Source organism: Corvus kubaryi, unplaced genomic scaffold (assembly GCF_017639235.1).
Source record: "Corvus kubaryi isolate FWS band 111438036 unplaced genomic scaffold, C.kubaryi_AGA036_p1.0 136, whole genome shotgun sequence".
Classification (NCBI taxonomy): domain Eukaryota; kingdom Metazoa; phylum Chordata; class Aves; order Passeriformes; family Corvidae; genus Corvus; species Corvus kubaryi.
The window spans coordinates 1,996,454-2,012,338 of record NW_024580670.1 but is presented as its reverse complement, the minus strand read 5'-3'; the positions used below and the strand labels follow the sequence as shown (position 1 = coordinate 2,012,338).

General features: G+C 47.1%; 1 protein-coding gene across 3 annotated transcripts in view; it reads left to right on the top strand.

Moving 5' to 3' along the window:
- CNTN4 (contactin 4) overlaps positions 1-15,885 on the top strand; it is a 271,916-nt gene that overhangs the window by 230,107 nt on the left and 25,924 nt on the right. For all 3 annotated transcript variants that reach the window (XM_042013627.1, XM_042013608.1, XM_042013617.1), the window contains one exon: positions 11,932-12,059. In XM_042013627.1, coding sequence (XP_041869561.1) covers positions 11,932-12,059 — 128 coding nt within the window. The remainder of the gene's footprint in view (positions 1-11,931; positions 12,060-15,885) is intronic.

The following is a 15,885-nucleotide window of genomic DNA, read 5'->3' as shown; positions in this document are numbered from 1 at the left end:
TTTGGGTCCAGATTTTCCCAGGTATTTCACTGTTCTCTCCACCATAGCCCAGAGTCAGGGACAATCTAGGAGGGTAATTTGGTTTCCAAAGTCGTGAATCCCAGAATGGTTTGGGTTGGAAGAGTCCTTAAAACTCATCCAGTGCCACCCCTGCCATGGGCAGGGACACCTCCCACTGTCCCAGGCTGCTCCAAGCCCCAATGTCCAGCCTGGCCTGGGACACTGCCAGGGATCCAGGGGCAGCCACAACTGGTGTCCTGAGAAGAACGTGAGGGCTTGACACTGGGAAGGAGCAGTGGGAATGTGACAGGGCTCAGGGCTGTTCACCCCTCCATCAGCAAAATCCCAACCAGAGCTCCCTGAAATCCCAGCCTCCTCAGAAGGAAGGAAACCAGGCAGCTGGAGCTGGAAAGCCTCTTGGATATGTTAACACACAGCTGTGCCTCCAGGCTTATTAATTTGGCAGGGAATGTTAATTTGTTCATAAAGAAGAACATCGACCAACACAGGCACTGCAGCTGCTTCGGAGAGGAGCTGAGGTCCTGCCCCAGGGGACACCGAGCTGCTCCCTCCTGTCCTTGGTCCTTGGGCCATTGGGAATCACCAGGTGATGCTGAAGCAGCTGAATCCTTTCTCCAGGAGCTGGAGTGATTCTGGCCAGGGAAAAGCAGAAAGCTCTCACCTCATTTTTTTGTTGTCCTCTGCACTTCAAAACTGCTCAGTAAGTCTTGTCTCCCTGAAGGAGTTTAGCCATGGTTTTCTCAAGAGCTCACATCCTAAGGACCTCCTCACAAAGCTTGGCCATTTATGGACCCCCTCACTTAGATACTGTTTTATAACAGGAATTTTAAAGTGTCCATGTTGATGCTACATCATTTTGAGGAGGAAAAATGGTGAAATTGAACAAGAAAAGTTTCTCTCCCATTCTTCCAGCATGTCTTGAGTGCAAAAAGTTGTATAAATTCCAGTTTTACATTTGTCGCCTCAAACTTCCTAATTAGTGCTTAATTATTTTAAACAGCCAGAAAGAAAATGGCCAGAAGACAGACAGCACATCTTTCCCAGGCTGGTGCCAGGGTACAAACCATGGTGATATTTTTATCCTGATTACTTGGGAGATGAATTGCCAGCAGTGTCTTTTGGACATGCAGTCTAGTGACACTTCAGCAGAAAAGGAAACCTCAAAGGATGCTTCCCATCATTGCTTCGCATTAATTGTGTTGACTCTTTGTATTTTTTTTTTTACATAAAGCACCTGTGCAATTTCTTGAAGGCAGACAGGTAACCAAACCATCAATAACTTGTCGGGTTTTCATTACATCCTGCCCCGGCAAAATGAAAAATGACACCCTGCAAATGGCTTTCTGAAGTTTGAATCGACAGTGCAGCATTCATCTTACTTTGCAAAGACCGTGGCAGGAGATGGCTCTACTTCATTGCAACATCTGAAATAACTGACTCGTCCACTTATTTTAACCAATTTTCTGCAGAAAGATAATAAAATGAATGAGGAAGCCACAGGATTTGGTGCTCAGAGGTCTTGGAAAGCCATTGTCCTTGATGGCCTCCTGTTCATAGACTGTTTCCCAGCAGAAGCTGGTTTTAGCTCTGTGTTGTTCTGGAAGACCAAGGCCAGGCTGGACATTGGGGCTTGGAGCAGCCTGGGACAGTGGAAGGTGTCCCTGCCCATGGCAGGGGTGGCACTGGATGGGCTCTGAGGTCCCTCCCAACCCAAACCATCCTGGGACTCTATGATCACACCATGTTTTAGCACTGAAAGGGCTGTCTAGCACAGCTGCTCAGGGCAGTGGTGGAGTCCCCACCCCTGGAGGATTAAAAACCTGTGGCACGTGGGGACATGGGGCAGTGGTGGCCTTGGCAGTGCTGGGTTAACAGCTGGACTCGATGCTTTTAGAGGGCTTTACCGACCAAAATGATTTTACGATCCTATAAATGTTTCTAGCTAAAGGTTAACCGAGAAGGGTTAGAGATTTGTGTAGAATCCAGGTTCAGTGCTGGTTTATTTTGTATGCATCAATAATTAGGCCGATCCCTAAAATTTCCATTTCTTCCATCTGCTCCTGTGGAAGCAGGAAATGATTTCCTGTTTCCAGCCACAAACTGCTGCCGAGTGCACTGCCGAGTGCAATCCCAGCCTCTGCCAAGTTTCAGCTGGCAATCCTGGAATGAGACTCTCCCTCACGCCGTGACACAGGCTCCTGGAACATCTGCAATCTGTTCCTATTTCCCCAGCAGATTATTTGCAGCGTGGTGTTGTTGTAGTGCTCAGTGAAACACGTGTAGGACATCGTTGCTCCTGCGCTGCTGCTGGACCCGGCTCAGAACCGTGGTGTGACCAAACCCACGGGGCTGCTGTGCCCCAAGAGGTCAAGAGAAATCATCAGGCTTTTACCTTGGTGCTTGTGGATTAATTTTAAAAGCAGAGCCCTGCTTGCAGAGGTGGAGAGGGCGAAGGATCCAGAGCTCTGTCCCAGAGGCATCTGACCTCCGGAATGCAGCGAGACATGTCCCGTGTTGAAGTCCTTGAAAGAAGGAGGAAGATATCCTTAAGAGAAACCTGTCACAAGGGGTCAAGAGAAATCATCAGGCTTTCACCTTGGTGCTTGTGTACTAATTCTAAAAGCAGAGCCCTGCTTGCAGAGGTGGAGAGGACTCAGAGCTCTGCCCCAGAGGCGTCCGACCTCTGGAGCACAGCGAGACGTGTCCCATGTTGACGTCCAGATGTCCTTAAAAGAAAGGTGTCATGTGCTGCTTTTCCTGCTTGAGGCTCTCATGGTTTTATGATTATTAAATTCATCTCTAGGTGCTGGACACGCAGCTATAAATTGTTTCTGCCTCTGTGTAAAGCTGCTCCAGGAAGGAGCCAGTCCCTCCCTGCAGTGCCGCTGTCGGAGGCGGCAGGACGGGGTTTGCTCCGTGGTGAGCACAGCCTGCAGCCACTGCTTTCCAAAGAAACGCCTGTGAGCAGTCTCCTGAGTGCAGTTTGCAATTGATGTGTAACTTCCCACTTGTCCTCCAGCTGAAGAAAACAGTGATAATGATTTTAGTAAGTCTGTAGCATTCTAAAGGAGAAAATTATTATCAAATGTTTCCTGGGTATTTTTATCTTATGACTAAGAGCAAGCAGGTAATGATTTTACAGCTTGGGCCATACTTTGAGATGCACTTTCAAAATCCAAGGAAATCATTACTTGTCTAAAGGGGAAGAAGGATTCCTAATGAACATTTCAGACTTGGTGATATTTTTGATGGTTATTCAAACATTGTTTTGAAGTGATGTAAATATGTCCTTGGATCTCACAAATCTGTTAACGTCCATTACAAGCCAAGTGTGTAATTTGTCTTTGTACTTTGGGCATTTTTTGTTGGAACCAGAGGGAAAGATGTGTTATCTTTGAAAGACTGTGCCTTTGGGCTTGAATTCGGGTGGTATCAGCTGGAACAAATAAGCTGAGAATGCATTTGCTGCCTCTGCTCTGATCTCACGAACACTCCCAGAAACAGTTTGTGTCAGCAGCTGATGCACTGAAAATCTTGCATGGATTTTTTTTTCCTCATAAGAGAATATTTTTATGAGCTCCAGTGGAGTTCCCTCTGATTCTTAAGTTCTACAAACCTCCCCAGCGTTTGCTGTGGGTAGAGGGTGGTGGCTTGTCCTTGTCAGGAAGAGTTGTTGGCGTAGGTGGCTGGATGCTGCACTCCAAACAATTCCTTGGACTTCCACTGTCCCTCTTCATGGACTAGAAGTCATTTAATTTCCATGCTTTGGGCTATACCAGTGCCCTGGAAGACTGAGCACAGCAAATATTTCACTGAACATTAGACAGAGTGAGAGCAGGAGTGGCTTTGCAGCACCTGCTGCTGCCTACACAGGATTTTCCTCGCTTGCGAGCGCAGGAGGAGGCACGCGGAGAGCTGTGTCTCTGCTGGCTAATTGTGCAGAAAGGGAGGGTTTAGCCTTTCAGGACATGGTTTTCAGTGTGCTTTGCCCCTCCACTGCCACCAGCAAGAGCTGGTCCAGGTCCTGAGCCTTCTGTTTGGAGAGTGGATCATCCCTGTCCCTCGTGGTGCCCTCACAGCGTTCAGGGTTTATAGCAAACTCTCAGCTTTGTCTATAAAATAAACTGCCAGGTGGAGGGGCTGTGTCAAAAGGGCTGTTTCCCATTGGGGATGGTCTTCATTTCCCACCAAAATCAATGGAAAATTGGCTCTTTGCACCATCAGACCCTTCTAGACTTGCAGAATCTTCCTGTATCAAATTGTCACTGCCTCACGCGTCAGGAACGAAAGCTGCTGTAAAAACAAAGCTTTCCTTTGCTTTACTCAAATCTGCCTCCTCAAATATTTATTTTCATGGCATGGGCTTTCTGACTGTATTTATTTTAATTTTGTGTGTAGTGAAAAAAGAGTGGTTTGGGAGAGAAGGCAAAAGGTTTCTATTATTTTAAATTCTCCATGGCCCCCTCGCTCCCTTCAGGGTCCCTCGCAGTGCTTGTGTTTGGTTTTCATTTGTTTCCTCCCTTTATCAGCATCCCTTAAGAAAGATATTTTCCAGAGAACTGTTCTTCTTAGATAACCTAGGGATACTTTTATATTTGAATTATAATTCCAGGCATCTCTGAACAATCTACATGAAGTCTCCAACAGCTGTAAATGCTCCCTTCCTTTCCTTCTGCCTCCCCGCTCCATCAGGACGAGGTTCTGTCACTTCCAGACTTGTCTTAAAAATGTACAGACCAAAGGGAGGACGATGACAAACCACAGCTTTTGTGTTTATAGCTATTAATAATGGCTGGATGCAGCATTATTGCTTTGGACTGCTCCGTCACTGCAGATAAACAATTGGTGGAAAAACAAAATTGTGGGAAAACTTCGGATGCCAGATCCATGGCTGGTTTAAGCTCATGCTGAATTCAGTGCTGCTGTGATGTTTGATGTTCCCAAAGGGGCCTCTACTGTATTCTCAAAAATAGTTATCTGGGCAAAATACCTTCTATTTTTTTTTTTCTCTTTAGAGTACTATTTACAGGTTTTTATGGTAAGTCAGTACCAAAAGAGGGAGAGTGGCTTTTTCCGTGGACAGATAGTGCCAGAGGGCAGGGTTGGATGGGATACTGGGAAGTGGGAGATGTTCTGCTGAACTCGATGCAACAGGATTTTACCTCAGTTTATTTAGAGCAAACATAGTTCTTACCTGAAAATTAATTATAGGGGGTTTGCTGCTAAGAGGCCTGTCAGTTGTCATGGATAAGGCAGGACTTATCTGCTGCTGCCTTCACGGAGAGAGAGAGACGTGCACTAAATTAAATGGGCTTTGACGGAGGCTCTGAATTATCTCAGGCTCTTCTGTGAACCATGAAAAGACAGGTCCTTACAGATGAATAAACACTGGAGCAGCTCTGGGGGCCTGTCTGAGGCACACCTGCCAGGGCAAGAAGGTGCAGGTGTGTAGGAGACTGTGTGCACAGTAGGAGTGTCCACTCAGGGAGTTTAGATGGAGTTTGGATGGATGATCATATGGAAAACTCATGGTGCTCCAGCACACGGGATTGTCCTGCCTTTCCCTTGGATTTACCCTGACAGCTGTAGAACAGACCCAGTTTGTCCCCTCCTTGCTCAGGTTGGTGTTCTGAGCCCTCAGGCTGTGTTGATGTCCCACTCCATCCCTTTCTTGCCCCTTTTCAGAAGCATCTGGGGTAACAGGACGAGGGTGATGCCCCAGCCTGGAAAGCCCTGCCCGCTTAGGGGGGATGCTGAGGGTTTGGGCTGGTGTTGATGAAGGGTGGGAGGTCTCAGGTGACAGGAGAGAGGGCTGGGTGGGGTCTGGGATCAGGGCTCTCTCCCTCTGTGCACCACCAGAGTTGTGGAGTGGAGCCCCAGACCTTGGCTTTGGCCTCGGGGTATTTCAGTGGCGATGAACATTACGAAGCAGAAAGCTCCGACCTGACTCTTACTGATTTCTGCAACACAAGGTTGGAGTCACACCTGGGGACAGCATCCCAGGGCCACAGGAGTGATCACCTGTGCACTATACCCCGAACCAGCCCATTCTTCAGGTGATGAGCACCTCGTGAGCTGCGTCCCTGATCGGGGGGGGGCTGTGCTCTGAGCAGTAAAACCTGTGAGGATTTATAAACTCCACTGTTTACCCAAAATAGCCTAATGGTCAGTACCACATCCACGAGATGGTTTTAATAACCCAGTCCCCGCCTCATTGCGTGGCAAGCATTATTTAGAAGGTAGTAAACTGTTACAAAGACATGTGATAGAAATAGAAATAATCTGATAAATAATGCAATTGCCTGGAGTTGTGGCGTGAGGCAAAGTTGCTGTTAGGCTAAAAATTGCTCTAGATATTCCTGCCTCAGAACTCTGGGAAAAGAGGGAACAAATACAGTGCTGAGACTGCAGTCAGGGCTGCCTGGTGCTTCTGCTTTCTTCTCTGCTTCCAGCCCCCCCAGCCCAGGCACGGCAGCGAGGATGAACAATAGGCCATTCATCATGTCGGCTGAAATACACTGTTTTTCACAGGTACATTTAACCCAAATCCTCTCTCAGAAGACGGATTATCTCCTGGAAGAACTCTGGCACCAGTGTCTCTTTTCAATAGCCACGTCACCACTGCCACAAAGGCTGTACATGAAGGGATCAATGGTAGTTTTATCTCAAATTGCACTCAGTGTGTGTTTCTTCCAGCTGACATTCATTTAAATGCTTACTCTAAGACATCTTTTCTCCCTGTAATAGAAAAAGAATCGGACATCCTAAACATTGTTTCATGGGGGAAAAAATATTTAAAATATTCACTTGGCTAAGCATGAAATATTTCGGCTGCATGTGTTTAATCAAGAGTGAAAGCAAGGGTAGTTATGCTTGTATTTCATAAATTAAAATGCTAAAATGATTAGATAAGAAAACAAAATGCCTTATTTCATTGCAGCAGTGCTAATGAAACCATTTGAGAGGGAGGAAAAAAAACGAGTCCCTTTGTAATTCTGATCACTTTTGCTCCAAAGAAACACCGGGCTCTAATCTGCAGTGCCGGAGTTGTGCCGTGTCCTTCGGGAAGGGAGCGCACGGCCCAGCTGCCACAGGCACTGCATCTGTGCCCCGTTCTTATCAGATCCCTCATGTTTCCACCTCCTGAACAGACAAGTACAGGGCAAGCTGAGAGGAATATATGGAGGGAGACCTGCCGTGCCACCTGGCTGTGCAGCTCCGCAGCGGGGCTGGGTGCGCTTTGGGAGTCAGGGAAGGATTCCCACTGGGAAGGTTGGGGCATGGCCCTGCTCCTCATCCTGCATGGGTTTCCACCTGCAAGGGGCAGGTGGAAGGTCCAACCACCCCTGGCTCTTCAGGGCTTTGCTTGCAGGAGCCACATGGATTTCCTTGTAACTAAACTCCAGAGCAAGATGTTCCGGTAGGTACTGTAAGTCTGGGATTTTAGGGGAACATTCTGTCAAAGTGGGAGGCCAAAGCTGAGCAGCAGGCACGTTTTGGGAGGTGCAGGTAATGCAGCCGGATGCCCAGAGGTCAGATTTCCATGGAGCTGGGCTGCAGATGGTTCGTGGCACTCAGTTTTATGATGTGCTCTGGGAGTTGGGCAGTTTTCCACTATGGTTTATATTCCAGGTGAGGGCTTGATCTCATTTCGCAAAGTTGGTGATAAAACTCTTACTGAGCTCGACAGGACAATTTCTATCTCTAAATGCATATGTTACTGGCTGAGGATTATTTATCTGCTCCTGGGAATGCTGCCCAGCAGTGGGGAGTGCTGCAGAGGGCTCCATGAATCAGCTCTGCCATGCTCTGTTCGGGGTGGAGGTAACACAGTTGCTGGTGGGGGATTTACAGATCTGGCAGGTGGATCATGAGCTGGGAATAAGCACCAATAGATCAGACCCCAGTGATTATGCACTGCTCTTTCTCCTTACACTGCTCCAGGTCTGCCTGAACTCTTCATCCATCTCCAGCTGCTCCTGGAGACGCGGGGCGAGCGAGTGTTGCTGTGTTGAGCCAGAGGACTGTTATCCCTCTGGGATGGATATCCCAGCTCTCCCTGCCCTCTGGCACTGGAAGCCGTTCCCTTTGTGCTGTCACTCCCTGCCCTTGTCACAGGAGCTGCTCTGGGAGCTCCGTGCCTGGCGGCTTCTTTAGGCTGCTGCAAAGTGTCCAGCAATTTCTTCCATTCACTGCTGCAGTGGTGAAATGAAAATGGCCAAGGAGGAAAAGGCTGGGGAGGGGTGTTTTCAGCATTTTTAAAGGTCCTTTTTCCCCAGAAGAGTTCTGATCAAAACACTGACAAGGTCAGCTCTTCCTGCAGTAGAACCCAACGCTTCAGTTTAGGAAACAAGCAATGCTTTTATCTCCTAGTTTCAGACCTGTCCATGCTCTCTGTGGACCTGAAATCTCCAGCTGACAACACAGACCCCCAGAATCTCTCTTACAAATGTTCTGTTTAAAATAGATGACCTTTCTTTCTATAAGGATACTAAACAATCTTAAATTTGGGGTTTTTTGAGTTTTTCCAAATGGATATTTTATCTTCTTTGATTTTTCTCTGATATTAGCAGTGACCATGGGCCAGGTTAGCAGCAGAGCAGTTCATTAACCTGTGCAACAAGAGATTTATATTTTTATTTATTGTTACCACTGCTGGCAGTAGTCAGCGAGCCCAGAACATTCAATAGCAAGTCAGTAGCTCCTTTTCTGAGTTTGTAGTGGTTTAAAGAGGTGCACACTCAGCAGCCAACACTTTGTTCTGATGTGTGTGTTTATGGGAAATGGGGTTTATTTTTATGTCTTCCCAGGCATCTGGCTAGAAAACATTTTGAGGGTGTATTTCAGAGGAGAAAGCACACTGAGCAGTGCTTCATTCAGTTCGAACTTTGTGTCTTGGAGGAACTTGTTCACCCAAACTGCTTAAAATTGTGGCTGAAGGGTTGTTTGCTTTCGAGCCAATTAGCAGTTTGAGAACCTCAGTGGCCTGAAATGAGCCTCTCCTCTCGTTTAATGCAGATAAGCCTGCAAAGAAAATTCAGGAATTAGCAATATCAGTGAGAGGCCTTCCTCCTTTCTCAACTAACTGTAACAAATTTCCAAGTGTACAAATAATTATCTGTTAACTTTTAACACATTGGATTCAGATTAGAGGACAAAACATTTGCTGTAGAAAAGCAGCTTCAGCAAAAAGAGCCACATAACCATAAGGCCTCCTAATCAATGAGTCGCAGAGAGGTTTTAATGGTCTGATTTATTTGGAAAAAATCAGTTAACTTGTACAGTTATCTGTCACTTTTAACACTGCTCGTTTACAGGAGCGTGGAGGGGGTTACTGAGAGACCAGACGAGAATTCAACGTGCCTGGAGGCTCTCTGGGGAAGGGGTTTGGAGAACTCAGGGCAGGTTTCTCCTGAGCTCTTTGCAAGACATTCCTGGGGTTAAAGGATGTCTGTGGGCTCAGGCTGGAAAGCCAGGGACCACACTCTCAGCTTAGGAAGGGAAGGAAAGAAAGGCAGTGCAAGCTCCCTGAGATGCACCAAGGCTGGTGGTGGATCAGCTGTCCTGATCCAAAGGTGTCTCCAGGGCAATCCAGTCCACATCAACCGAAAACCAGTCTTACACTGGGAATAAGGACAACTTAGCAGGAAACCAGTAGCAGGAGAAAGGCAGAGACAGAAAAGGCATTAGAATTTGAAATTAAATCTGGCCTCATCAAGAGACACAATTAAAATGATCTATGAAAGAGATTAGCCAGTAAAAAGCTTTCAGCCATATGGCTGAAAATAAAGCGTAAATAACTAAAAATAAGATCTCAGCTCTACAGAAATAATCTAAAACTGCACTTTTTCTGGGTTTCCTGGGGTGGCAGAAGTGTGGAGGGAGAGAGGGCAGGCAGAGAGTGGTGGGGCAGTGCTGGAGCACCGTGGTCCTCCTTGAGCTGGAGCACAATGCTGAGCTTGTCCTGCTTCATATTGATTGGAATTTTAATGTTTTCCAAGAGCACCTTCAGCTTTCAGAAAGGCCCTGCTTTTCTTGAAGACCTGCAATTGATAAGAGCAGAAATAATTCCTGGGGAGCTCCTGGTGCTGCCCAGCTCCTGCTGGAGGCCAGCGGGGCCACTCCAGCACAGGTTTGATGCAGCACGAGCATTGAGGTGTGCCCACGGAGTGCTGAAGGTGAGCCCAGCAGCTCTCCACTGCTCCCTTCCGACCACTGAGCTGCAGCAGCTGCCACAGGAGCAAATCCTGGAGTCCCTCAGAAATAAATGACAGCAGAGAGCGTTACTGACTGCAGCGATTTGGAGACCATGAGCCAGCCGAGAAGCTCCTATTAATATCACTGCTGCTGATGGGTGAAACATCACCTCTGCCCCTGCTCCCTGCCAGCTCTTGGGAGTAGGAGTAGGGCAGGGAGAGGTGAGCCAGGACAGAGATGGGCTCTGCTGTCAGAGCATCCTGTGCCATCTTCCTCCTCCTCGCTTGGCACAGTCACTCAGTCTGTGCCATTTGTTGAAGCAGGTCTGTGAATGGGGGCTCTGCAGCTCGGTTGTGCCCACCAAGAGCCTGTGGAATGACAAAGGGCAGCCACAGCAGCTCCCTTGGGTGAGCTGATGACTCCTGAGGGTCACTGAAGACCTTGCCCAGCCCTGTGGCTGCAGCTGGCAGGAGCCAAGGAGCCCCAAGGTGACCTTGGTGCTTGACTTTGTGCCTTGGCTCAGGCTGGGCCTTTATTCAGCTGTCTCAGGGCTGTCCCAGAGCTCCAAGTGTTTCCTTAAAGCCTCCTCAGCAGGGAAGTGCCCCTGAGCCCTCCTGCAGTGGTGCCAGCGCTGTTGCTGAGGTTCTTTCCTCCCAATTTCTCTGTTCACTTGTGCAGAGCTTCATTGGAATTAAAAATGCAGGAAGGCTTCTTCATTTTAGTGAAATTGGGAAATAATTGAGCAGGACAAGGCAGGAATTAATACAAGGTTTTCCATGAAGGTCTGCAAGTGGCTGAAGGTGAGAAAGGAGATTGTGCTGCAGGACGTGATTCTGAGGAGGAAAAATGTTGCTAAAAGATGTGATTTTAGTGTAGGAGAAAGGGTTTTCTGGAGTCTCCTTAGATGATGCCTCCACAGGGAACAAGTAATCCGTGTTTCAATGGGATTTACTGGGCAAACTCAGGTTTCCTGTGTTCACTGACTTAGAGCAGAGCAGAAAAAAAATGTCACAGGAGGCAAAGCTCATTGAGAGAGCAAGGGGAGCCTGAAGTACTCTTATGCAAGAGGAGCAGGTGGGGATCACCCAGGAATTACCATTCCCTCCTCACCTGCCTCCTGCCCTCAAGGGACTGCCAATAACAGCCCTGTTCAGGTGGGGAATGTGCAGCTGAGCAGAGGATGGGAGTGAAACAGGATTTTGTAACCTGCAAGCGCCACTGCAGATAAACCCCGTGGGCTGAGTGACACACAGGCAGAGAGGTGGAGAGAGAGCTTGGCAGCTCTGTGAAAAGCCATCATCCTGCTGGAAAAACCTCCGGAATGAAACACCTGCTCCAGCGCATCTGCTCGGCAGCGTCGTCTGCACCGCGAGGCAGCGAGCGCCGGGTCTGCCACGCAGCCAGAGCACCACGTGCTGCAGAGTTGTCATGGTGAGAGGGCTGAATAGCAAAGTACAGCATGTGGAAAACCTACACGAGCTGCTGATGTGTAAATGAAAGTTGCCCTCGAGTAAAGACACAGAAAACTCATGTAAATGATGCATTCACTATTTATGAAGCGCGTCCAGAGAGACTCACGTCAGCTCAGCTCCCCGCGCAGGGCAGGGCTCTCTGCTGCTCTCACCATCCATAATTAATGCAGACCCAAAAGGGTTTTATGTTGGCTTAAAAAAAACCCCAAAACCAAGCTTCCTGTGTGTGCTGTCTTTGCAGAATCACTGTTTTGGATGACGGGAGCCTGCGGATCGTCAACGTCACCAAGTCGGACGCGGGGAGTTACACCTGCGTGGCCACCAACCACTTCGGGACAGCGAGCAGCACGGGCAGCCTGGTGGTGAAAGGTGACTAAATCAACTTTTATTGTGGGTGTCTGAGGCACTATTTAATAGATAAGGCATTCTTTAATATATAAGTTGGATTTATTATCATTATTCCTCCTCCAGGGCTGAATTTCAGCATTTCAGGAATTCTGAGTGTTTGTTCACGTGCATTCATGTTCTGACAAATGTTGTTCTCAAAAGTAAAAACTATAATTTGACAAAGATATGGAAAGGAATAATGTGACCAAGATATTTAAAGGAATAATTTGATAAACAGTGAGAGACACTGACGAATGTGTTGAATTAATTTTTGGCCTGCTGATGAGTAGTCTAATGTCTGATGAATGATTATAGGCCATGAACATAATAGGTTATTACCCTTACAATCACTCTCTTATCTCCTTCTTCTTTGGGGAAAAACCTATATTGGATAACAAATCAGGAAGCATTGATTACAAAGTGATAAATCAATCAGAAAGCTCTAATGCTGTCAGTTTTAATTCTCCCACACATTGGCAGTGATGGATCATACTCAGTTAGAGGCTCTCCTTGTCAACCGTTTCTGTGGTATACAGGAAATACTTAAAATGTTTCAATGCAGGTTTTAATCCAAGGTTTTTATAGCTGGAACACATCCACAGGTCCCTTCCAACCCCAGCCAGTCTGGGATTTTCTGAACCTTGTAGGGAAGCACAGGGCCCCCAACAATTCTTTGGGTTTGGGGTTGTTATGAGTCCCTTGTGTGGCATTTGGTCACGCTGGTCCCTGAAAACAAGAACAGAGACAAGTGAAGACCAGAGTGAGGTCTCTGTAGGAGCTGATTCTGCCTTCTCCTAACCTGGGTTTCCCTAAGGAGGCACCTGCAACAAACAGCCAGGACAGGGCTGCTCAGGGAGCCCGAACATGGAGGACTTTATCCATTAGCAAAATTGTGGAAGGGACCTTAAAGGTCATTTTGCCCCTGCTGCCATGGGCAGGGACATCTTACACTACCCCAGGTTGCTCCAAGCCCCATCCAGCCTGGCCTTGGACACTTCCAGGGATCCAGGGGCATTCCCTGGGTAGCCTGTGATCAGCCTCAGTCTGTCCCAGAGCAAAACCAGGGAGCAAAACAGCCAATCCAGCCCCAGCCCCTTCCCCAGGCTGCCCAGGGACGGCCCAGGGTGGGGTTCCAGCTGTTCAGCTCCAGCTTGGGCACAGCTGGGCTGTCTTGGTTTTCCACGTGCTGCAAGACCCCAAGGGGGAAGAATCAGGGGCTGCAGTTCAGGGACTGCTTCTCCCACCATAAAAAAAGCCAGTTGTTGGCAGCAGGAGTGATTGGGTTCTGTTATTGCAGCCAAGCTTCTGCAGTCCCTGGCTTTTCCTTCCTCTAGGCCCAAGGAATAGCCTGCAGGAAAACCTCGGCAGTTGTTGTACCTGATCTCTGCGTTCCCGTGCTCCACAAATCACTTTTCTGCACACTGAGGTTATAAAGGATTAGTGAGGGCTTTTTCCCCCCTCAGTGCTCTGTTTTGACTCCATTCCCTTTGCATTAATGGCAGTGACGCATGTGCATGAAGCAGAGAATAAACTCTTAAGGCTGAGATGTGGATATTAACAGCAAACTGAGAAATGTGGTTTCCAAGTCTGGCCCATAAAAAGTATAAAAGAGCAGAAACTATTCTGAACTCCAAATGAACTGTGTAAAATATTGTATTATAGAGTGAAATGCTTGAGTTTCTCTGCCCTAAGTAAAACATGTGTGAGTTTGGACAGAAACATGAGTGAATTCCTTGTTTTAACTCAGTTTTGTGGTGTACAAAAAGACTAATTGTACAGCCAATGTGGTTTTTGACCTTAAGATATGCTTACATTCTTTTCTAACTCCTCTTATGTCATGGAGTAAAAAACTGTGAAGGTCAAGACATTTTTCCTAACCTTCCTGTGTTCTTCCATTAATATTGCAGGCTACCCTTATTTTTCTTTTAGTTTCCTTTCTCAGGGAGAGATGCCGAGAGTGTCAGAGACAGCGTAGGCAAGGATGGGAGAAGGAGAGGAGTATGTTACACCAGAACCAAGGAGCTTAAAATAACTCTCTGGCAAACAACCAGAGAGGGATGAATAAATATGCATTTTATGCATGAGTAGACTGTTTAAAAAATATCAAATTCTGACAGGTGCCCATAGGGCTGTGTATTAACATTCTGCTATCAGGCTGGGTGAATCCCAGTGGTTTTCTGAACCAGTGCAGCTGTACTTTGGGTTTGTTCTGCTGGCTGGTGCTAAATGAGAGCCTCTTGGCCTCCAAGACCTGAAATCTTAGAAACTTGCATGTACAGTTTGACCTCTAAATTAAAAAGCAGGATTGAGTTTGTAAGGCTGGAGAAGCAGCTCCTTCTAAGGCAGTGCTCAGAGCTCTGTAAAACATGGTGTGTGTTTCCATGTATTGTATAAATATTAATTTTCCATCTTGTTCCCTCATTTTTTCTTGTACTTGAGGCTAAATGTTCAATTCTTCCAACATACAGAAAGATTAGAGACTCTCTGAGTACCGGGGGATTAAATGACAAACAGAGTAAACAGGCACAGCCTGTACAATACGAGTTTATTTGTATTTAATGCAGTGATATCAACTGGCTGGTACAGCAGCAGGCTGAAAGAGGAAACTGATTCCAAGGCACTGCAATAAAAGCTCTGGATTTGGGAAGCACCAGGAGAGGCTCCTGTGCTGATATCCCAGGGAGTGGGACCCACGTGAGGTGGGGTGTGGATGCAGCAGCTCAAACAAGCTGGTGATGGGAATGCAGCTGATCACTGTGTGTCACCACTGCTTCTTTTTGGGATGAGAAAGTCCTTGGCATGTGGGACTGTTCTGTTCTGGCATGTTCCCAGACACATTAAATAGTTTTCATTTAAGCCGTGGCCAGCTTTGCTTTGGGGACATTGGAGGTGAATGGATCGTGGTCCCCCCATTGACCCACAGCTGCTTCCCAAACATCTGCTTCCCTTTGGGCTGTGGGCTCAGCTATAAATCCACCTCTATATCTAAATACATCTATTTAAATACATTTTTATTTAAATTGATCTCTAAATCCTTGGTAGAGTTGGTGCCTGTGTGCTCCCGTGGGGGAGTGTAGCAATTCCGGTCACGTTGGTGCCTCTCTGACAAGGGCAAGTTCCAATGGCTTTATTTTCCTGTTTAATTATGATGCACCTTTAACATTTTCCTACTGCTGTGAGCTCATCTCGTTCGGGCTGTCACGGGAGGGCTCAAGGCAGTAAAAGCAGGAGAACTTTTGCTGGCTGGAATCCGTAGCACTTTAGCAGAAAAAGAACACAAAGATAATGTCAGGAGGTTATTTTTCCCTCACGCTTGAATAGACTGATAGTCTTGATTTTGTCCAGCACAGTGATTCAAATTATTTCCTATAAAATAGCACATTTTTCATTCCGAGCCTATTCCTCTGTGCGAACGTTGAAGCGCTGCATTGCAGTTGAAATTGATTAAATACTGTAAATTCTGGCCCATTATCGAGTAACTTTTCAGAGACTTCAAATGTTGCTGCCTTTAAACCTGGAATTCTCACTGTGTTTGTTCCAGTCCTTTAGGACACAGCATTTGCCTTCTGCAGAAAGTGGCAGGGGGATGTGATGGTCCCCTCTTGCCACCTGTGGTTGTCTCTGTTTCAACATCACTTGAGCAGAATTGAAACTTCACTGCTTGGAATTTGTCTTGTGCTTTCCACGTGTCCGTGGGGTTTGGTTCAGGTTGTGGGGTTTTTTTAATCAGTGAACTTCAATAACTGAATTTTGCCAGCTGTTCTCAGCTCTGTTGAGTTTAAAGTGACTTTGGAGTAAGTGGGATATC